Source organism: Triticum urartu, chromosome 3 (assembly GCF_003073215.2).
Source record: "Triticum urartu cultivar G1812 chromosome 3, Tu2.1, whole genome shotgun sequence".
NCBI classification, from domain to species: Eukaryota; Viridiplantae; Streptophyta; class Magnoliopsida; order Poales; family Poaceae; genus Triticum; species Triticum urartu.
Window position 1 is genome coordinate 568163502 of NC_053024.1, and position 23184 is coordinate 568186685.

The window sequence follows — 23184 nt, forward strand, 5'->3', positions numbered from 1 at the left end:
TGACTTCTTTTTTCCGAATTCTTGACCATGAATAAATTTGGGTCGCTGGTACATAAACATTGTGTTCTGTTGTTATTAGTTGTCCTGTATCTAATGCAAATATCATCTAACTGAATCTGTCATCTACCTATTAAGGCATGAACAATCTGTCATCTACCCATCTAAGACATAAACATTGTGTTCTGTTCTTATTAGTTGTCCTGTATGTAATGCTAATATCATCTGTACATAAACGTAGAAGTAATTTAACTATTATCATTTTGCTCCATAAAAATAAAGGTGTAAACCTTTCTTTCATAATGTAGTGTGTACTGCTACTGCTATCGAACTGCAGAAAGTATTTCTCTATTTTTCGGTTGAGATACATTTGACATTTCGGTTGAGATACAGTTTTTTGTTTGCACTTTCCTCACACATTTAGACAATTGGAAGAGTAATTGCCTTGCCTTTTGCATTTTGTGTGTAATTTTGAGATACGGTATTTTTATTTTAGCCTTAACTTGATTGGTTGGACATTACTATTCTTCTGCATTTTGCTCAAAGTTCTAAGAGTAGTAGCCCGAAGTTGATGCGTAATGCAAATCAAGATGCACCCTTGCTGCTGATGAATTATCATCAACTTTCTAGTCTTAAATTGTTCAATCTTCACCATTCTGTTATATTGCTTTAGTAATATGGCAGATTTGCATTTAAGACTAGATGAGATAAAATTTGAAAGAATCTTATTTCGTGCAGTATTCGTCACTGATGGGGTTTGTGCTCGGCTTCGTGGAAGTCATGATTCTGATAAAAAAACTTGTTGATGACAACTTCTTTCGAGCTCCCAATGGTAATAATCTCTTTGCCAACTTCACATTTCTCAAATTGTTGTTGATACTAGTGGTGATGTGATCTATTGTCATTATTTAGATCATGCTCCTGGGAATGGCAACAATGGTGGCGACAATGCCAATGGCAATAATCTGCAAGGAGCTGGTGGCGACAATGCCAATGTCAACAATCCGCAAGGTGCTGGTGGCAACAATGTCAATGTCAACAACCCAGAAGGGGCTGAGGATGATGATGATGATGCTAATGGCAACAATCCTCAAGGTGCTGGTGGCAACAATGCCAATGTCAACAATCTACAAGGATCTGGTGGCGACAATGCCAATGTCAACAATCCGCAAGGTGCTGGTGGCAACAATGCCAATGTTAACAACCCAGAAGGAGCTGATGATGATGATGATGCCAATGGCAACAATCCTCAAGGTGCTGGTGGCAACAATGCCAATGTCAACAATCCACACAGAGCTGAAGAAGAAGATGATGATGATGATGATAGTGATGATGATGAGGATGATGATGATAACGATAAGGATGATGGTGATGACAATGATGATGATGATGATGGTGATGATGATGAGGATGATGCCAATCCACAAGGAGTTCATGGCAACAATCTGCAGGAAGATGATGATCTACATGGAGATGATGTTGCTGATGACACTGTGAACAGGGAAGAAGCTGATGGTGAGGGACAGCCACCATCTGGAGAGAGTAAGGGCTTTCCTGTTCCTTTGGATTAAATTTTTTTTTCTGCTCTATAGTTTTATGACCTGAAGTTGTTCTTGAAGTTTGGATTGGTATTCCCGAAGGGGTGAAAGTTGAGAATGATACAGATGACGACTTCGAAGATTCTAGAAATTTTGTGAGTGTTGAAAGCTTCATTTAACATATTGAACTCTTCTAATTGGTCTGTGAGTTTAAAATGCTGATTTCTTTTGCTCCTTTAAGGATGCTACTGACACAGATACCTTTTACGACGCTGTTGGAGATAACCTGATGAAAGATAACATGTATGATCTGGGTATTATATTGCTGTCATATTTTATATTGCTTTCATATTTGGCAGATGATTCTGACCTTATCTTTGCCACATCCTCAGGCCAAAACTTGTTACTCCTGAACACAAAGTTTCTCAAACTGTATCCTTCACCCCAAGATCTGTAAGTGTACCACCAGTCATTTTATATACCACTATGCATGATTAACATGCTGATCCCTTTCTTTTCCTTTTATTAAGAAGAAGCCCTCAGAGCGAAGCTCATCTCACAGGTCCAATGGAGAAGTAAAGAAGTCAAATGATTGAACTAAAAAAGGGTACATGTCTTTTTGTCTCATTTTGTTTTTTAAATGGGCTCTTTATTCCATAGGGTACATATTTGTCATCCGTTGACGGCAATTTGACTGAACTGAAAGGGTCACACTTTAGACTAACATGTCATTCCATAGGGTTCTCTTCATTAGGATTACTGTATGCACCCACGTGGACTTCTCATTGCTTGTTCGTTTGTAGAACATATGCTGTACACATTATATTGCCATATTACTGACAAATCTAAACGTGACCTTTTCTTTGCTGTAGAATCAACCTAGCTGACAAAAAACCAATGAGGAATGCGCCAGCAATTGTAGCTCCTGGTGGTAGCTGGTGCCTGCCTCGTACACAGCGCAAGCGTCAGGTCGAAGATGGTGTTCAAACCCACTAAATATCTGAGCCCCCCACCCTGTCCACATGCGCAGTTGCAGATGACAGACGACACTTGGTCTGACGGATGTGAGTCACTTGCTTCTACTCATGCATGGCTAGATGCGTAGCATCATCCAACAATCGTGCAGACAATGTCGTCCATGTAGCACAGCTCTAAAACTAATGTGAATTAACAGTAATTTTGGGATAGTGTCTGTAGTTAGCAATTTTTGAAGTGATTGGATCTACACTTTGCAGTCTGCTTATGTAGTTGCTGCTGCAAATTGTTTCTTGTATACGATTGGCTGTAAACAAATGTGGCATGTGATGACTGATATTGACCATTGATATACTCTGGGTGGTGATTTTATCTGAAGCACATGACTGCATTCTTTTGGTGTATTAGAGTACTAACAAGGTTAGGTGAGGTCTCTTGGCTTTTTGTTGTACCGGTGGATATAGCACCGAATGATTGGCAAGATCGACCACTTGATATAAGATGTTCACCCCTATCTGTTGGATTGTTGATATAAGATGTTCACCCCTATCTGTGGTGATTGGCTATGTAGATTCAGCAGATTGAATTGTAGCAGCAGCTGCCTGGCGAGTAGCGAATGCTCGACAAAGGCAAGATACCATCTCTTAAAAGTGGGGAGTATCATGGGAAACAAGTTCCAAACTTCCAATAGGGGTGACTTGGTGCGGCCCGTCGGTGAGCGTCTCATTACATAGTGATTAAGATAGCGGCGGAATACAGCGACATAGTTTGGTTAGGAAGTGCCCACCGGCTATTGCCTAGCATGTTTATTGATGATGATGAACATATAAGACCGACGATAAAAATAGTGTACGGCTTCGGCTCATGGGTGCATCCAGCTCATCACAGGTCTATCCTTTGCATTTAAGTGCACCAGGTCGACTACTTGGTGTCAGATCGATACACTAGACAATGTTTGGCATGTCGACGTGTCCCCGAGGACGAGTTCATGTGGTGATCATCTCAATGGCATGTCAAACTGGCGCTCTGCGCGCCCGTCGCGTCGCCCAGGCCAGCTCGAGCCACTGAGGCATGTCCCCTCGTGCCGCCATCGCAAACACACGGCCGACTCCCTCCTCAGGCCACCTCGCACCGTCGTCCGCTTCGTCGCCAGACGACGACAATAACGGCCGCCGCACTGACAGCGCAGTGCGCGATTGTGGTCAGTTCTGTCTTCTTCCCCACTTGACATCTAGCCTGATTTCTTATCTCCCATGACCGCCTCCGCCGTGTCAACGCCGCTCCACGCCAGCCAGCGCATCGTCCTTGCTCGACCAGCGCATCCATGGCGGCACCGATGCACAACACCTCCTCCCGGCCATAAAAGTTGTCGCCCGCGCTCGGTTTGCATGACCACTCGCCTCCTCCACCATCCAATCGATCCTTATTCCACAGAAGGGTGGCTAGGAGGGCGTCCTTCCCCGACATTGGCGAGGTGCTCCGCCGCTCGGGCACCATCGCCGCCAGCCACCTCCGGTGAAGTCCCCGAAGAACCTCTGCATACCTCAGATCCTCACTTCCTTATGGAGCCGATTTCATGCTCAATTACTTGATTCCGTGCAGGTATCCACGAATCCATCCAGCGTTGCCACTCGCCGTCTCTAGAGACGACGCTCCCATCGGCGTCCGTCCACCTATCGCCAAGTTACGGGTACCCGTCGACTCGCCGTCGTAGTATCCCTCCATCCATCAGCTCACCGAGCACCTCCGCTTCTTCCTCGCCGCCGTCCATCACCGGAGAGCTCACCAGTACTATTTTTCCCCTCCCCCTCTGTTAAAACCTGACCGTTCTAGCCCAATTTGTCAGCGAGTCAGCCACTACCGAAGGGGTACGTAAGTGAAACCGTATTTCTGCTTTACGCCTTCGACGTGGCCGATCCAGGAAATTCCAGTTAAATCAATTTATATCCATTTTAACCCAAACTTTGACAGCTCTAATTTTTAAACCAGAAGCATAATTGAGTCCATTATTTTTGAAGTATTTTTATTTTGAGCACGTATTAGGGAGGACCTGAATCGCCATCACCACCACATGGAGGTTACCGCTACTGCTCATGTGGATCTCCATTGCCACATGACCGAGGCTTCCTCCGGTGGAGCAGCGGTGGCCCTCCCAACCTGCCGCCACTTCGAGGTCACGACTGCTGCGACCTCGCGCCTGCCGTTGGCACCTTGAAGTCTCTGGTCCACGTCTTTGCTCAGGGAAACTGTTGCCTCGGGTAGGTTAGCGCTGAAGGCGACGCGAGGAGATTCTCTCCGCCCCCGGGTGAACACCTCGATGGCAAGCGCACCAAGGTTGTGTGCTCATCCCTCTCTTGTCTATGCACCTTGCTGCCTGCGTGTGTGCTCACGCAGCCTGTTGTTGCGCCATCTGCATGCGCAGGAGCAGTAGTATGCTGCTGCTGTGTGGTGGGTATGTACAGTTAGTCCGTGTGTGTGTGCTAGCTAGGTGAGGGTCACTGCTCTCTCTATAACTTCTTAAAAAGAAACCTTCCACTCTCCATCATGCATATCTCCGCAAGCAGGGAGACGCTTCCAAGATCAATAGAAAAGGTCCTTGGATGAATAGGTTTTGCTTTTGGTGACATGTGATGTGATTTGTTCTAGCACTTAATGTATTAGCACGCGTATAATACTGGTTTTGACTTATGAAGTGTGCCCTACATTACGTGTCTATGATGTGTGTTTGGGGCTGCTTCTTTCTAGGCAGCTCAATAGGAATAGGGTGTGTTTTTTCACCATCAGCTAGGGATCCACTACTTTATCCTAAACTGCTATTAAATTCACAATAGGGAGCATTTCAATAACAAAAGAAATCTCGCAATGGTTTATAATATCATGCATATATGTATGATGTACAAACAGTTCCTTTTTTAGCTCTATTGCATACCAAAAATTGAATTGACAATGTCTAAACAAATATGAAGTATAAAATTATCATAAAAGGGAATTGGTTTATTTTTCAAAACTAATGAGTTGGATCTACTAATGCACGTGTTCACCCACCAGTTAACTTCACTTTTTAGGGTAATTGCATTTTAAATCTCCACAAGAGGACGAAAACACTACTCTTTTGGAGATCATCTAAATAAGATGGACGGGCTCCACACCTCCCGTGCCATTTTATGTGTTTTAGATTTTACTTCACAGAGCATTCATCAGTTTTGTGTTCTAAATTTTACTACAGAGAGTGTCTTTGGACTGAGGCCACTTTGGAGAGGTAACTTTAGCACAATTGATGGTTGCTTTTCCTCCCCCGTTGACATGTATCTCCTTCCTCTAGATGTGAATATATCAATAAAACAAGGAATTTTTAATATTACTGTCTGACGGAGTTCACAAATTATTCAACCTTTTTGCAGCTATATGGAGATCTGGCCGGGCGGTCTTCTGTCCTACCTCTGAATCAACGATATATTGTGGCTGTATATGAAGTGTGAATATTCAGATATGTATGCTGCCTCCTAACTTCTCTTTACAGATTTGTTATCTATGAAATGAATGCAAACAAGTCCTATCTTACAGATAATTACTCCCTTATCGATAAATCCGTTGATTCATAAATTAATTGGCCGGAGATCGGTAGACAGTCAAGTGGATTGATACCTGGAGTTTAGAGCTCAAAATCCTTCTAACTTTCTATTTGGCTGTATTTTCTTGACAGCTTTGAGAGAAGAAGAAGAAGTACTGTTGGTAATTCCTGACATGTATAATACCCATTCAACCGGTGTATATTGTCTGTTATGTTTAATCTGTTCCCAAAATAATTTGTAAAGTGGCTTTAACAATTATACACCTTCTCTGTGTATTAGTACTCCATTTTTGGACAGTTGGAAGAAGTCAGTTTATACATGGGAAAATGACTTTATTTACTTGCACTGTTGCTTTTATCATTTAACAAAGATGTTTGTGAAATAGTTTGTTAGGCATCACAGTGAAGCTTGGCCAAGGGACTTATGTCGAGGCCTACAAGGCTCGAAGCACTGCAAGTAAAGTGGCGCTCTTTGATGTATATTCATTTGTCAACTAATACCTGGTCATACGTTCTTTGATGTATATTCATTTGTCAACTAATACCTGGTCATACTAGAGAAGCGCGTACACACAAGGGCCCTAACAGGTTCTAAATATGTACTTGGATGACCTTTAAATACATGGATGATTATTTCACATAAATAAAGCCATATCGTCATTTTAACACAAGAAGCAATCAGTGTCCCATAACACAAATAGCCACTGCCTTTTCTGAGTAGCAAATTAATTACTACTTATGGGGCCATCAAGAAGAGCTCTCTGCACAAAGGAATCATTACCTGAGCGAGGCATACAATTCAAGCGGCCTTTCACGGATTCACCTTAACTGATAGCATGTAACCATAAGATTTTATTTCTTGAAATATAAGGCCGCACCACCCTGCACAAAGGAAACAAGAGTTTTACAGCAGGTAAGTGGCCACTGTGAGAAATTGAAGATAAATCACAACCTGCTCATTCAACAGGTAAAACCGAATTTGAGGTGAAGTCACTAAACTGAGCATTTGTTTTCCCATTGGACATGTCGGAATTCACAAACATCCAAAAGGAGAAGATAATGTATCGGCCAAATTATCAAAATTAGAAATTCTCTGTCAGGCACAACAAATGCACCAATCCATCAACCTAGACAACAATATTAATAAAAAGTTATATTTTTTCAGCGAACAATCCCGAATTTGACCACTATTCTTACTAAGAAACAAGTCAAGTATTCAAGTACATGTTTCTACTTCCTTACCATCAATCCAGGAACTCATTACTCTACAGAGAAGCTCAATTCAGGCAGAACAAACACACGACAACCAGAAATAGCAAGCGAAGCAAAGGAACCGAACCTGGGGCACCCAAGGAGGAATTCACCATCTCTGCCGCACGGACCAAACGATACCCGACCAGAATTGAGGAGCAGGAGGACGATATGCTGACCCCATGCGCAGCTCCACGGATCTTGCCCCTCTCCGTCCCAGGGCGACGGGCTGTGACGGCGAGCACGAGGCCATGGAGGGGATCAATCAACACTTCGCGACGGTGCGTGTGTGGTTCGCAGGTCGACCGTGGGCGGTGGGTGTCAGAAAAGCTCACGTGTGGTTGCGGCAGTGCGCGGCCAGGCGAAGCTCGCGGGGCGACGGTGGCTGCTGCGTGTGTGGGCGTAGTTGCCGTGAGCGGCGACCTGCGGTGTGGCTGCTGCATGCGGTAGCCGGGCGTGGGGGCGGCGACACACGGCGGTGCTCGGCCCAACGCTGTCTGAATGGAGTTATTCGTGTGCCGCACAGAAGCAGAGAGAGCAGGACTGGAAAACCTTATCTCTTAGGTCATTTTACATTTTAGCACTTATACTTTCCCTTATTTGTGTTCGATAGCTTACATGTTAATTTTCACTTTACAGGCACACTTCTAAATCAAATCATTCCTTTTATGCATTTTTTAATCATATGGACCCGTACAACTTTTTTTGGCATTCCTCTTTGACATATTTTTCTTTCATTCTCGATAGCAATCAACATGGCATTATTTGATCTATTATTTTAATAAATGAAACTTCCCATATGAAAACTTACATGAAACATGCCTAGGAACATCATTATGTAACATCACAAAAGAGTAAAATATACGGGAGGGCAATGAGGGAAAAATTGTGCTTGAATGAAAATTTTTACTTCTACTTTTAACTCGCAGTCGATTGATCAGTTCTGAATCAAATGCATATCATAGTGATGCCTCTTTTATTTGTTCAAAATCGTTGTTGCATGCAGTGTCGCTAAGCACTTGTAGGCCGCATGGAACAATTTGCAAATGCTTTGCCTCATTTCATTGGAGGTACCAATCTGGCGGAAGACTCCACAAGAATGATATAAGCTACGAATGAATGTAATGTGTCTGGTCTTGTTTGAAAAAAAAAGAGGACAATGTATAATTTCCATCTGGCAAGATGAAGCACTCATGCTGATAATAAATGTATCATTTGCAAATTGTTTTTGTGCATGTCTTGCTTTTTTTTACTACAAACTCATGCTCATAGAAGTCTTATTTTTTATCGCATGAAATAAGATAATGTATATATACACATAGTACTGTCTATCGTGTCCACTGACAATAAAGAGATCTTCTCCGGAATGTGGTACCGTCTCTTTTCCATCTTAGATGTATGCCGTGTGTAAAATAGTTATGAATGCAAGCTTTTTCTCTTTAATCACCACTTGATGAAAATAGCATGCATACAGAATATTTCAGTACATACAATACCTACGTCTCAACGGGCACGGCGTGCCGCCGCGCGGGCTTCGCTAGTATATACTATACTATATATAAAGTGGATAAGCTAGGAGCCCTCCCGTGCATTTGCCGTTGTGAATGATGGCTCTCTTGGGCCTCACACGTGTACCCGGTTTTTTACTTTGGTTCACTGCAGGTTCTTCACTGGTTTTTGTGTTTTCGGTCGGTTTTGATTTTTTTTTTCACCGCTTGTTAAGCGGACGATAGATATTTCATTCCATTCTTTTTATGATTCTGTTTTAATTTATTTTAATTTTTTTATTTTGCAAGTTTATTTTTCTTTTTCAACAAATATTCAGAAATTTATAAAATGTTCACACTTTTTAGAATTCGTTTAATTTTTGAAAAATGTTCGTGTTTCCAATTTTGGTTCAGAAATTCCAAAAAAATTGAAAAGTTGTTACCTTCATTTAAAAAAAAGTTTGAAAATCAAAGAAGTTCATGATTTCAAATTTTCAAAATGTTCCTATTTTCAATTTTAGGTTTTCCCCTCCTTTTCTCATCCCACTATCTGATGTTCCCCTCCTCCTCCTCCTGCACCACCACCACTACCTCCCAGCTTTGTCTTCCACCTCCTATGTGCAGCCTTCCCCGACTCCTCGATCTAGCCTTCTCTTTCCCTCCTGATTCTCACGCACTACCGCCATCGGAGTGTTTTTAACTGTATCCATGAAACTTTTAAACCGATCATCGGAATGTAGTATATAATAAACCGTTGGAAAGCTTATGAATAGGAGCAACCTTTTCATCTGGAGAATCATTACAAATTCGTTACCGTTTGAGAGCAGTTTAAAAAATGGCAAAAACAACATCATTTTTTGCCTTTATTTAAAATATGTAATTGAAGGTCGGACGTCTCACAATATAAATTTTGAACCGTGCAGGGAGGAGGACGTTAACTTATTGAAACAAATCTTTTAGGCTTTTAGTTTTTTATTCTTTTATTCTCATCTGAAATGCATCCCGTGTTGCACTTGAACTGCTCGCTGTTTTTACTTTGAACTTCTGTCACGTATTTTTGTTCATAATTCCTCACGCGTTTCGTCGGAGTTGCACAAATGATATACCACTAGAAAACTGTTGAGAAAACGCAACTTTTTTCTTATACGGTTAAACTTTTCTTTTCGAACAACATACATTAATTTGTTTTAGCCGTTTATTTTAGAATAAGAATAGTATCTACCCTTGGAAGGTTTTTGAGCATTTTGTTTCAAATTTGTAATGGATTGAGAGAATTATTTTTAAACACAAAGAACAACATTTTTTGACAGTTTTTTAAGCGGAGAAAATCCCTTTTTATAAATTTGTGTTCAAATGCTTCATTTTTTAGTTTGGCCTTCTTGGGTTTGTAATAAACATTGGACTTCTTCGTCTTTTGAATTTGAACCTCTAGTTTTTTCTAGAAACGGGGAAATCCAATTTATTTTTATAATTTTTGAAATGATCAATTTTGAAAATTTAAACTTCTATTTTTTTTAGAAATTGGGAAAAACCTTTTTTTACTAATTATTCGACCGTTCTGGGTTTTTATTTGAACTTCTTGTGTTTTTTATTTAGTACCGGGAAAAATACAAGTTTTTCTAGTAAATATCGAACCGATTTTGTTATTTCAATTTTAATTTCTAGGTTTTTTTATAAACGTTGAAAATCCTTTTTATATGAATTTTTCATTGCTTTGCTTTTTATTTTGTACATCTTGTTTTTTTTCTTTAGTAGCGGTTACAAATCTGAGTTTTTATTAATCATTGAACCGATCCGTTATTTTAATTTTAACCTCTCGTTTTTTTTAGAAATGGGGATAATTCATTTATTTTATCAATTTTGAACTAATCGGTTTTTTTAATTTGAACTTCTTGTTTTTTTGATTTAGTATGAAAATAATCTGATTTTTCATAAATTTCGAATTGCTCTTTTTATTGAAAAACTTTCATGTCAGGAATGCCCCTAATTTTTTTATGGCGAACCACCCCATGTTTGGGTTTTGAACATTTTCATTTGTGTTTTCTAAACTTCCTAATCTTTTAGTACTAAATAAATAGAACTATGTTTTGAAAAACAACAAAAAAATAGTTTGTGCAAGTTTCGGATTTTCTCGACGCACAAATCGAGAAAATCCGAAACTTGCACAAACTATTTTTTTTGTTGTTTTTCAAAACATAGTTCTATTTATTTAGTGAGCAAGTTTCTAAATTTTGAAAAGTGAGCGTCTATCTTGTTTAATTCACCAAGAGATGGACAAATATAAAAGTTGTAAGTTTTTTAAGATAGGCAAACAACCTTTTTGTGAACATGTATAAGGACACAACAATTAATTCATAACACTCTTTTATTTTGCCTTAGCATCAAATGTTTTGATTAACACACGCGCGCGCGCGCACACACACACACACAACACGAATTCTCAAGAAAAGAAAAAACCCAGAGTGCACACATGTGAGCTGGCAACACACATGCGAAGGCACAAGCACCCACACAGTGAGCATACATACACAGGAGACATCACACTTCACACGCACATACGAAATACACTTGTCTTATTACAGTAGTAATTATACTTCATAAGCTCTTTCATGATTTTGACTTTCATCGAACTCTCCTTTTGAACTTCTGATTCTGAATATCTTCATATAATCTCGGGGCCAACAGGTTTGACTGTATGAACATTTAGTTATCTGCACTGTGAACTCTGAAGTATGCTACTCTAGTTCTACAGCAACCTCTGCCATTCGGTTATCTGAACTCTAGCTAAAGCTGTTCAACTTCGTGCCAAATTACAGACGAGCAAGCAATCACTTCGTGTAGCAGTAGCAGGGGGCGAAGCTTCATGACATGGGCTAAGTGGGGATGACGACGGCAGGTGTTGCCGCCTGCAGCAGCCACAAAAAACGGAGCAGTTACACAAACTCCTGGATAGTAAAGCCTTCTGCATTTTTGCGCAAACTTTTTCCTGGTACACATATGTGACCTTCTACCATCTTTTTATTTGAACTTATTTTCAAGAGAAATTTGCTGCCGTTAATTTTCTTCACATATAAAGTAAAACAAAAAAAACTCATTTTAGCAAAAACAGATGGTGGACAGGAAATTTGTTCCCGCGTTATCCACATAGGTACACAAGTAACTGAATTTTCATTTGAGGTAAATTATGCAAATACGAGCACACAAAAAACCACAAAAGCAACATACACTAGACCATTTTCTGTTTAGTAGCTATACTGACGCATTCTTTTTTCCAGTTTTAGATTGTTCAAATCTGCCTACAAGAACAATACATGGACTGAACTGGAGGGATTTGAGTTTCAGAAATGAAAGTTAGTTGCAGCACGCTCCAACTCCATGAACAAAAGAAGAACCAGGGGACAGCTGGTCATGCGTTGGAGGTGCGCATGAGCAGTTGTCATGGAAGCAACAGGAGCTAGGGGAGCGGGTCTGTCATGTGTTAGAGGTGCTGACCGCCGTCGACGGAGACGAACGCGTGCGAGTTGTTGTCAGCCCGTGTTGGTACAGTTAACTGCTGCTAGTCCAATCACTGATCCGTTCGCAGTTCACATCGCGCCCAACCTGCAATAGAACACGAAGAGAATCAGAGTTGCACGAACTTGGAGAAAAGAGGAGCACAGGGGGTAGTGGCTCTCGCCGGCGGCGTCGGGACGTGCACATCAGTGGAGTGGATCGAACGAGCGGCACCTTAGGACGAGGGAGGTGGCGTGCAGCTGCAAGGTTTGCTGGGAGATGGGGGATCCCCATCGCGTGCAGGGGCGGAGCCAGGATGAAAACTGAGAGGGGGCAAAGATGCATATGACTCTTTTTGCAGAGGTATGTGTGAGAACTAATGGCTAAATCATTTATTGAAACTAGCGACACAACTACACAACATACATATAGCGCCTAACAAAAATAATGGCTAAATCATTTATAAAAATTAGCGACACAACTACACAAGCATACATATAGCGCCTAATAAAAAAAACATCATATATTTCTATATAATACAATTTCATCACAGATAATTACGATAAGTTTTAAACTAATTACTGAAGACCCAGTAAATTGAGAAATATCAGGGGGTGTTCGGTTCAGGAACTTTTTAGTCCCCGACTAGAAAAAGTCCTAGGACTTCTGAAACAAACACCCCCTCAATATGCCCTTTTTTAGTTTTGAACACAAATTATAGCATGCAATTTGTAAAGAGAAAACATGTTAAAATCTAATCAGAAATGAGGAGCGCTTGTTTAGTTTCATTTTTAGTATTAAACTTCAAAAAACTGGACGTCCGACCGGAATTCGATCCCGAGTCTTCAGCAACAATGTCTAATCGCACAACCATCTGAGATAACTAACCTTGCGTGCCAACTGACCTTCTTTTCTCTTTTTGAACGAGATAAATAACGCTAAGAAAAAACTGCAGCACCTTAACTCTTTGCTTTTCTTTCGTTTTTATTTTCCCTTTTTTCGTAAAATAGAAATTAAAAATTGTATATAAACTTTTTTAAAAATCAGAAAAAATACAAACACAATTTGAATTTTGAAAATTTTGAATTTGAGAAATAGAAACAATAAACAAAAAAAAGTCAAAGAAGATGAAAAAGGAAAAAAGAAACAGAAAAAATAAAATAGGACAGGAAATAAAAAGAAAAAATAAAAAAAAATAGGAAATATAAGATCATGGAAAAAATGGGGTCATTTGATGGATGCCAAAAATACAAGCTCTCAAACGAACCCTTCTCACCTACCCGAACACCCTCTGTTGAATGTGATCTATTTCTGGCATGCATGAAATGTCCTCAACTTTTTTTAGTAGTGGGCATGCCCATGGTAGGCATCCGTGCAAGGTTTGAATGAATTTTCAACACAATATGCAAGGTGTGTCGCGTCTAGCCATTTATCGGCGAGTTTTCATCGAGAAAACTCCAAAAAATGTAACAATTGTCAAAAGCTCAAACAAATTGGCAAGGTGCCTTGATTTGATCATAGAAGTCGGTGGAAAAAAATTGAGACTATTTTAATTATGTCAAGAAACAACGTACCCTTAGGTGGAGCCTTCTGGCCATCTTGAACACGCTCCATTGAACATGGTCTAGTTTTAGACATTCTTGAAATAGCCCCAACTTTTTCAAGCAGGTGGCATGACCATGGTAGTTATCCTTACCAGGTTTGAAATTTTTCTGACACCGTATGCAAGTTCTGACACGCCTATCCATTTATCGGTCTTTTTTTTTACCAAGAAAACTTTGAAAAATACAAAATTTATCGAAAACCAAAACAACTTGGCATGTTCCCTTGAATTGCTCATACAGGGTCATGAATAATTTGGGGTCATTTTAAGGATGTCGAAAAACAACATACTCTCACACGAAGCCTTCTCGCCTACCTGAACACCCTTCGTCATGGTATATGTTTGGACATCCTTCAAATCACCCCAACTTTTGCAAACAGGTCGGCATGTTCATGGTAGACATCCATGTCAGGTCTGAATGATTTCCGACATATTATGCAAGTTGCTACACGTTCGGCCATTTATCGCTCTTTTTTGGCCGAGAAAACTCCATAAAATGTAGAAAGATTTGAAAACCAAAACAGCTTGGCATTGTGCCTTGAATTGGAACGTACGAGGCCCTGGGAAACGGCCCGGTCGAGCGGCCTCTTACGAATAAAGTATTTAATTTCTGAACATATTTTCAGATTCATGAACTTGTTTTCAAATCAATGAACTTTTCGATTTTGTGAACTTTTTTTGTCAAATTCGTGAACTTTTTTTAAAATCGATGAACATTTTTCAATTTCGCGAATGTTTTTCCTCCTTGGAGATTGGGGATGTCCATTAAAATCGAGGTCCCTGTGTCAAAATCTAAGATGGCCCTATCTTGTTACAGAAAACGTCCTACTAGATCAATTTGTCGTCTATGCCAGGCAGGTTGCATGCATAAAAAGTATTTTAGGTGTTCTTTTTAGTTGCGTTCATATATATAGCGTTTTGGCATTTTAGAATATCTCCACAAGCAGAAAGCCTACAGTTGATAATCGAGTCTTGAAAAGTGTGAATAAAACACATAATTTTTTCTTGGGTGGTCCAGATTGATGGGCCGATGGACTAGTTTTGCGCACCGGCGTAGTATGTTCTTATAAATCTTGTGCTACTTTTATCACCAAAGGGCAGTGTAGTGGACTGGTAAGTTGTGAAATTTGGGAGACGTGGTCAGGAGCTCGATTCCTCGTGCGACCTGACCTAGCTCTTTTTTCAAGTTCTTCAAAAATACCATCATGCCTTTTATTATGAAGGGGTATAGGATATTGAAAATTAGTTCAAATCAACAAATTCGTAAGTGTTGCCAGTTGTAGATTTTGCAAAAAGGAAAAGAAAAAAATCTCTTCATTTCATCAATTGTGTTTTTTGTCGACCGGCATCGACATAGTTGTTTTTTCCTTACTTTCTCTTCGTTTTTCTCTTTTAGTTTTTGTCCTAGTTTCCCTTTTGATAAACCACACCATCATGTATTTTCTTTCTTTAGCCGATCTATATGAAATCGCAGAAGCACCTTGGTTGCATCGTCAAAAAAGTAAAACTCACTGCTTTCTAACATGAAAGTTGGAAAAGAACACCAATTTAAGAACTATAACAGAAGATTGTAAAGATGAAGGGACCTAGGTCTAGGGCTTACCTTGATCAATCAAGGGCGGAAGGATTCAAAGAACGGCACGCCGACCAGCCGGCAATGTGTACAACGCGGATCAACGATTGATTACCAGAGCTCCAAGGCGATCTGGCCAGGGCGTCCGTCGCATCTCGTCTGGGCGACTGGGCGGAAGAGAGGCGGCGGGTCGCGTCCGGACTCCGTTGCGATTCACGAAAGGAAAACTAGTACACTGTCATGCCCTTTATTATGAAGGGGTATAGGATATTGAAAATTAGTTCAAATCAATAAATTCTTGAGTGTTGCCAGTTGTAGATTTTGCAAAAAGGAAAAGAAAAAAATCTCTTCATTTCATCAATTGTGTTTTTTGTCGACCGGCATCGACATAGTTGTTTTTTCCTTATTTTCTCTTCGTTTTTCTCTTTTAGTTTTTGTCCTAGTTTCCCTTTTGATAAACCACACCACCATGTATTTTCTTTCTTTAGCCGATCTATATGAAATCGCAGAAGCACCTTGGTTGCATCGTCAAAAAAGTAAAACTCACTGCTTTCTAACATGAAAGTTGGAAAAGAACACCAATTTAAGAACTATAACAGAAGATTGTAAAGATGAAGGGAACCAAGGTCTAGGGCTTACCTTGATCAATCAAGGGCGGAAGGATTCAAAGAACGGCACGCCGACCAGCCGGCAATGTGTACAACACGGATCGACGATTGATTACCAGAGCTCCAAGGCGATCTGGCCAGGGCGCCCGTCGCATCTCGTCTGGGCGACTGGCCGGAAGAGAGGCGGCGGGTCGCGTCCGGACTCCATTGCGATTCACGAAAGGAAAAGCTAGTACACTGTCATGCCCTTTATTATGAAGGGGTATAGGATATTAAAAATTAGTTCAAATCAACAAATTCGTGAGTGTTGTCGGTTGTAGATTTTGCAAAAAGGAAAAGAAAAAAATCTCTTTATTTCATCAATTGTGTTTTTTGTCGACCGGCATCGACATAGTTGTTTTTTCCTTACTTTCTCTTCGTTTTTCTCTTTTAGTTTTTGTCCTAGTTTCCCTTTTGATAAACCACACCACCATGTATTTTCTTTCTTTAGCCGATCCATATGAAATCACAGAAGCACCTTGGTTGCATCATCAAAAAAGTAAAACTCACTGCTTTCTAACATGAAAGTTGGAAAAGAACATCAATTTAAGAACTACAACAGAAGATTGTAAAGATGAAGGGAACCTAGGTCTAGGGCTTACCTTGATCAATCAAGGGCGGAAGGATCAAAGAACGGCACGCCGACCAGACGGCAATGTGTACAACGCGGATCGACAATTGATTACCAGCGCTCCAAGGCGATCTGGCCAGGGCGCCCGTCGCATCTAGTCTGGGCGACTGGGCGGAAGAGAGGCGGTGGGTCGCGTCCGGACTCCATTGCGATTCACGAAAGGAAAAGCTAGTACACTGTTTTGCAAAGCCCGCTGGTAGTTCGTGCGTGACCAAGCCATATGGGCTGACTTTTGTTTGGAAAATAACCAAAAAAAAAATGAGTGGGGGCAAAGAGTATGGGCTTAGTGGGGGCAAGGCCTTATACCATGGGCTTAGTATTACAACGTCCGCCCCTGATCGCGTGCAGCCAAGCGAGGGGATGCGGTCACCGGCTGCGCTGGCCGGCGAAGGTCCGGCGATTGGGGCGTGGTGGGGATGGAGGGCGGTGGCGGGAGGCGATCTGGGAATGGAGAGAGGCGCGCTGGGGATGGGGCCCGGTGGCAGGAGGCGCGCCAGGGCCGGGGCGGCGGCCGCGAGAGGCGCGCTGGAGCCGGGAGGGTTGTCGGCACGAGGCGCGCCGAAGCGAGGGGCTGGAGGTGGGTTGGGGGTGGAGCCACGCCGTAATAGGGATTTTGGGATCAGGACTAGGGGTGGGCATTTGGTATAAACCGAAAACTCGGTTTCTACCATTCGGTTTTTTCTTAAATTCGGTGTGAAAAAATAAAAACCGAAAATGATGGCTTGAAATAGCTAACCGAAAATTCGGTTAACCAAATATTCAGTCCGGTTTTCGGTTTTATACCAAAATGCCATATTCAAGTTTTTCTGCTTGGACTGCAGCAGCGGTACCCTACTATATAGGCAAAAAATCTGCCTTATTTTCTCCGTCGGGCGAGGTGGGACTAAAGGAACCAAATGACCTGAACGGTTGTTCGTAGGATCGTACGCGCATGCACAAGCTCCACCCAAAATCCCACGTGAGTTGGGTCTTCCATCCTTGCATGGACTACGGCCATGTAGGCTCACCACGCACGTTATGTGTGAGACGTGCTGGAGCAACGGAAAGCGAACGATTAAAAAATGAAAAAAGGAAAGGAAAGCGCGTCTGTGCGCTGGTTGCGATCGTGGGCGCGTGACTCCCGGGAGACACTGCGTGGACAGGCTACAGAGTACGTCTGCGAGCGATGTGAGCAGAGGGTAACTTCGGTTTTTTGTTCGGTAATCGGTGTAAAACCGAATTGACCGAATCAAATTCGGTTTATGCATGTGAAAACCGAATTTTTCTATAGCAGTGAGAAAAACAGAAAATTCGGTTTTTTCGGTTTCGGCTTCGGTTCGGTCTTCGGTTCGTCGGTTTTTATGCCCACCCCTAATTGGGACGGGCCGGCGCTGTTGGTTTTCTGTGGATCTCGGGAACGCATGATCGCGCCTATATATAGGCCCGACTGTTATCACAATAATATTCTAATCATAGGATCAGAATAGTGTTACTCTCTCTCTATATATATAAACTAATTAGGGCATGTACAATGATGCTATTTTAGAAGTGCCATATAGGATAAATGATGAGGTAGAGGAGAGAGAGCTCATAAGAAAAGGCTTGTCTCCTCTTATGTATGAAAAGACAAGAGATGATCTCTTAGCGTAATTTGTCTTACCATGTTTTAAGGAATGACTAGTTATTGAAGATAAGGCTAAGATATAACCCATTGTAGACATACTTTTTTGTCATCTCTAAATTACATGCAAAATTTAAGATAAAATTGTCTTATCAACCATTGTACATGCACTTAGTAGGAATATAAGTTATTATTAGTAAGATAGTTGGTACCTTTATTGTTTTCTCATCAACCCTTAAACGAGCAATTACCCTTCATGGACACTTGATGCCTCTACAATTTTGAAGATATCTTTTTTACCTGTTTTAGATCCCCATATGTCAATTTCATTGTTAATGGCATATTGTTTTATTGCCATCCTGAACTCTTCCATTGAAGGGAACAAGGCACCTACATACATCTGAGGGTTCTCTTTGTCATATGCATTCTCCATCCTCCTGAGCTATCCTATCATCAACAAGAATAGGTGCCTCATTCAATAGTTGTTGGTCCTCCTCATCGGTGAGATACACATCCTCACTAGGTGGCGAAGGAGGTGCTTCCTGTGTCTCATCCTCATCAATACCAAGAAAGTCACACATATTCTCCTTGGTAATTGGAACATCCACTTCATCTTCATTTGGAGGAGCAATCTCAATTAGGCTCCAACCAATTGGTGGTTCTGTATCAACCACCACCGAAGACCCACATTGCTCATTGCTTTCATCCACTTTAGAAATTGATGGCTTGAACTGGATGCAACCTCCAGTATTTGTGGCAACGGCGAGGAGGATGAATATCATGCAGTCATCTCATGCACCAGAAGTACAGCCTTGAGACATGAAATGTGGAAGAGTTGGATTCTACCAGCCGAGAACAAAATTTTGGTTCACGGGTGTTGATTGGTTGCAGGCACTGCTAAGTACGGAATCGGAGGACACTCGTGCCAGAATCTTGCTCTTACTATGGAGAAGTTGGCATCTACGAGACGATGTGGTCCGCAGAGAAGGCAAAGAATCTGTCAGTCAGTCAGTGTTGTTTCTGCGCAGGTACGATGAGGAGCTAAAGGATGCTGCAGATGTCTCTGAACATCTTAATGATAAACAGGTAGTACCCATTGTTGGTGCTCCTACTTGTTGTGCTAAACCCCAGACCAAACAGTGGAGCGCCCCTGATCAGGGCTTGGTCAAAATCAATACAGATGCCTCCTTCATCGCTGACTCTGGCAAGAGCACTGCAGGCGCGGTTGCGAGGGACCACAAAGGCTTGGTACTTTTTTCTCTCGACAAGATCCCGAAGGTGTGTGCATCGGTGGAAGAGGCCGAAGCAAGTGCAACACTGATTGGCCTGAAGACACTTGCGAGCCTATAAAGAGGACCCATTATCTTAGAGATGGATTGCAAAGTGATTGCAAGTGAGCTAGCGACAGGGGCTCCAAACAGATCACCATGCCACGACCTAATCAACGATATCAAAGATGCCCTGTCTGTATTTTTTGATTACAGAATCAGTGTGGTGGGGAGACTATGCAATTCTCTTGCACATGAGATGGCATCAAAGGCTAGAATAGATGGGGACACATACTTAGTTGCAGACGTACCAGAGATACTGCGATCCATGATGAGATCTGAATGTAACCCCCACTAGAGTAATGTGATTACTCTTTGTTCTAAAAAAAATTGATGGCACATTAGGTTGAACAACATCACATGTTGAAAAATTCATATCATTGTTACCAATAGCATTTGTTTGACTCGCTATTGACCGAAGAAGGTCAAGTGCTTCTTCATTGGCATTGTCCACAACGACAGATGATGTAGCACTACATAGTACATCATCCATAGCTGATTTTAGGACTTTAGATGCCTTATCAATATGTGCCTTCTTAGGTTTCTTAGTAGTCGGTTCCTTAGCAAGTTTGTTAGCTTTCTTGGCGGCAGATTTCTTAGAAGGTTTGGTATGCACCTCAACTAGCAACTCCACTTCCCCTCCTCCCCCCGGTTATGGTCAAGCAAATGGCTTTTCAGTTGCTTAGTGCCAATCAATCTGCGTTCCTCATTAGCATCTTTGTCATAACCAAACGAATGCACCTCTTGCCATGGCCCCCATGGTATATATGTGCACGGATCATAGGCAAATTTGTTAAAAGTCAGCCCCTTTGATCTAATTTGCATTTCAATGTCCCGACGCTCTATTTGTTCCTCAGCGTCATCAACAAGGATGGCTCGATATGGAAGAACTCTGACGTTTAGGTTAAAATGAACAGGCTGCTTTGCCCTACTCGACGATGAAAAAATTCGAAGTTTTCGGTTAAGCTCGATATAGACGCTCCCTTGTTTTTTTTTTCCGTTGTCGGAGTGGTGACCTGACACAAACTACTGGGCCAGAGAACCAGCCCAACTACCAACCTTGCTAAGAAAATAATGAAAAGGAGAAGCCACAATCGAAGACGGGGCAGTCAATATATATCCCAGACCCCCTACAAAAAAAAAATCCCAGACTTCTGCCTGTCAAAAAGCCTTCCGGTCCAATCCCGTCGCAACTCGCCCCATATCTTCACCGCATAGCCGCCGCCGCCGCCGCCCTCTGATCTCCCCCTTCTCTCGTCGACGCGGCGAGTCTGCTTTGCGCCCATCCGAGGCGGAGGCCAACAGATCAAGGTATGCTCCCCCTCCCTACCCTCTTCTAGCAGATGTACGCTCGCATCTCTTCGTTCATTCTCCTTCCCTGTGCAACTCGCCGATACGATGGCGCTCAGGTCGCGTCGACTCGGCGATGGGTGTCGATTCGGCAAAAAAAGGTGTCTTTTTCTTGCCTATCGCTCTATATTAACGGCAGTGATACTCTAGTCGCCGGAGAGGGTGGCTGCTGTTTAGGTTAGGGTTCTGGTATGGAGCACAGGCGGGCTTAGGGATTTTTTTGGATCGCAGGATGTAGAAACGTGTGAATACGATAAACACGGGAATTTCACGGATTTGCTAGTGCAAAACAGAGGATTGCTGGTCACAGGAAAACTGCAAGATGATTGGAAAACAAAGGCTCTGTTCTTATTCCTAAAAAGAGGTTGGAGTGTTTGGTCAAATTCCTGTGGAATTGAGGCATATGAATCCAATCCATATGAATTTAGATAGCACCTGCCCTTTGAAGCAGAGTTAAACCATAGGGAAAAGTAAAGGATTGGAATCCCACAGAAATCCTATGAAATTCCTACAATCGCGCAGGGGTGAGCTGTAGACGTTTTAGTTGGGTGGAGGCCGCCGGGGAGGTGGGTATGTTGTTGAAGTATATGAAGGGGCTAACTCACCTAATAATTAAGAAATGCATATGGCTGAGTCTGCTGCTGCCGTGGCTGATGCTCTGGCCACTCTGACAATGTAAGCTGCCGTGGTCTGTTGTATGTACCTGATTTCGTTCCGTCTAGTTTAGTTCAGATCATGACTGACCCTCCCACATTAAAAGCTTACTTTGGTTATATTCATGGTTGATATGTTCAGAATGGTACTGGTTTCAGGCTTTTCATGAAAACCACTTGAACTGAGAACAAGTTGCAATCTATTGGATCACACAGTTTTGGGCTTAATCTGATACTCTGCGGGAACCATGTGGTCCATACTGTGTTGACGAGGGCTAAGCTAATGCTATCTGATACACTATAGCTGGCTTCATTTTAATAGGACCAGCTATTTCTCTTATATTTTGTGGTTGGGCGTGAACCTGCAGAGAATTTGTAGAATTATGTATACTCAGTCCTAGTATTATTGTTTGGTGATGGATCGCTCCTTTTAGAGAAGTGTAGAGATAATTTACAGTTTTTGTATCAATAAGATTCCATGTATATACAATATTTCTATATGTCAGAACTGTGTTTTTTTTCAGGATACACTACAGCATACTTTGAAGAGTTGTCCTGTGCCAAATCAAGAAAGAAGGCACCTTTTGCCTGGAATCATGGCACCATCAGCATCCACTGGTCAGAAAGTCAACCTGAAGGGGTACAAGACCCTACCCCATGCTATTCAGCTGGTAACGATGATGTCGGGGACGTCTTCAGCTTCAACATTGACGATTGGGGACCAGAACAAGAAGTTCAAGGTGAGCCGTGCTTTGACGTGGATGGTGGTTATCTGCATACCGGCTACTTTCATTGCCATCACATCAGGTTCGGCCTACAGGATGTATAACAAACCCATCTGGGCTGCCGGCTTCCCATCGAGGCTGCCAGTTGTCTTGATGTTGGGAGCTTACCTGGCAGTGGTGAACCTGGCGCTGGGGTACTTGACCCTCTACTTGCCACAGGCACCCTTCGCTGTGTGGAAAGCTCTGGATGATGTTGGTCTCAGGTTGATTGGCCTTGCCGTTATCTTAATCTCTGGCCCTGTTTTGTTGTCTGCCCAGGCGTGGCTGCACATCATCTGGGCTTGCCTTCTTGGCGTCCTCATTGCTGCCATCCTTGCCTTCTGTGTCTGTCTTGCTCGGACGTACAGCAAGTAGCCTCTTGCTACCATGGCTTAGATGCCGCCTTTTAGGCCCGTACGTGCAGTACGGGCCTGTCCTCGTAAACTAGCTAGCGGCTTAGATGCCGCCTTAGACCCGTACGGGCAGTAGCGGCTTAGATGCCTTCTTAGACCCGTATATGGGGCAGTACGGGTCTGTCTTTGTGAACTATACTAGCTGTCGTTTGCTAGTAGGATAATAATGTCGTCTCTTCAAGGTGAAGTCACTCTGTAAACAGTCTGCTGCTCGTGTGTTATTAATTATTATTATTATTGTCTTTTTTGTTACCTTTAGCAAAAAAAACTGTGTGCAATTGTGACTCTGTTTAAAAGTAAAGACTTTTTGC

At 42.1% G+C, this 23184-nt stretch overlaps 2 protein-coding genes and 1 long non-coding RNA gene across 3 annotated transcripts; 1 reads left to right on the forward strand and 2 right to left on the reverse strand.

Annotated features, from left to right (window-relative positions):
* Positions 1-6689: 6689 nt before the first annotated feature.
* LOC125545049 lies at positions 6690-7870 on the reverse strand. Its single transcript, XM_048708898.1, has 2 exons — positions 7421-7870; positions 6690-6963 (listed from the first exon to the last, which is right to left on the reverse strand). The coding sequence occupies exons 1-2, from the start codon at positions 7773-7775 to the stop codon at positions 6893-6895; spliced, it is 426 nt and encodes a 141-aa protein (XP_048564855.1). The 5' UTR covers positions 7776-7870; the 3' UTR covers positions 6690-6892.
* A 3580-nt stretch (positions 7871-11450) lies between these two features.
* Positions 11451-12899, reverse strand: LOC125548726. The gene is made up of 2 exons (XR_007301153.1): positions 12546-12899; positions 11451-12419 (listed from the first exon to the last, which is right to left on the reverse strand). It is a non-coding gene; the product is annotated as an uncharacterized LOC125548726 (long non-coding RNA).
* Positions 12900-20827: 7928 nt separating this feature from the next.
* Positions 20828-23120, forward strand: LOC125545050. The gene is made up of 2 exons (XM_048708899.1): positions 20828-21004; positions 22221-23120. The coding sequence occupies exon 2, from the start codon at positions 22293-22295 to the stop codon at positions 22833-22835; it is 543 nt and encodes a 180-aa protein (XP_048564856.1). The 5' UTR covers positions 20828-21004; positions 22221-22292; the 3' UTR covers positions 22836-23120.
* The last annotated feature ends 64 nt before the right edge of the window (positions 23121-23184 follow it).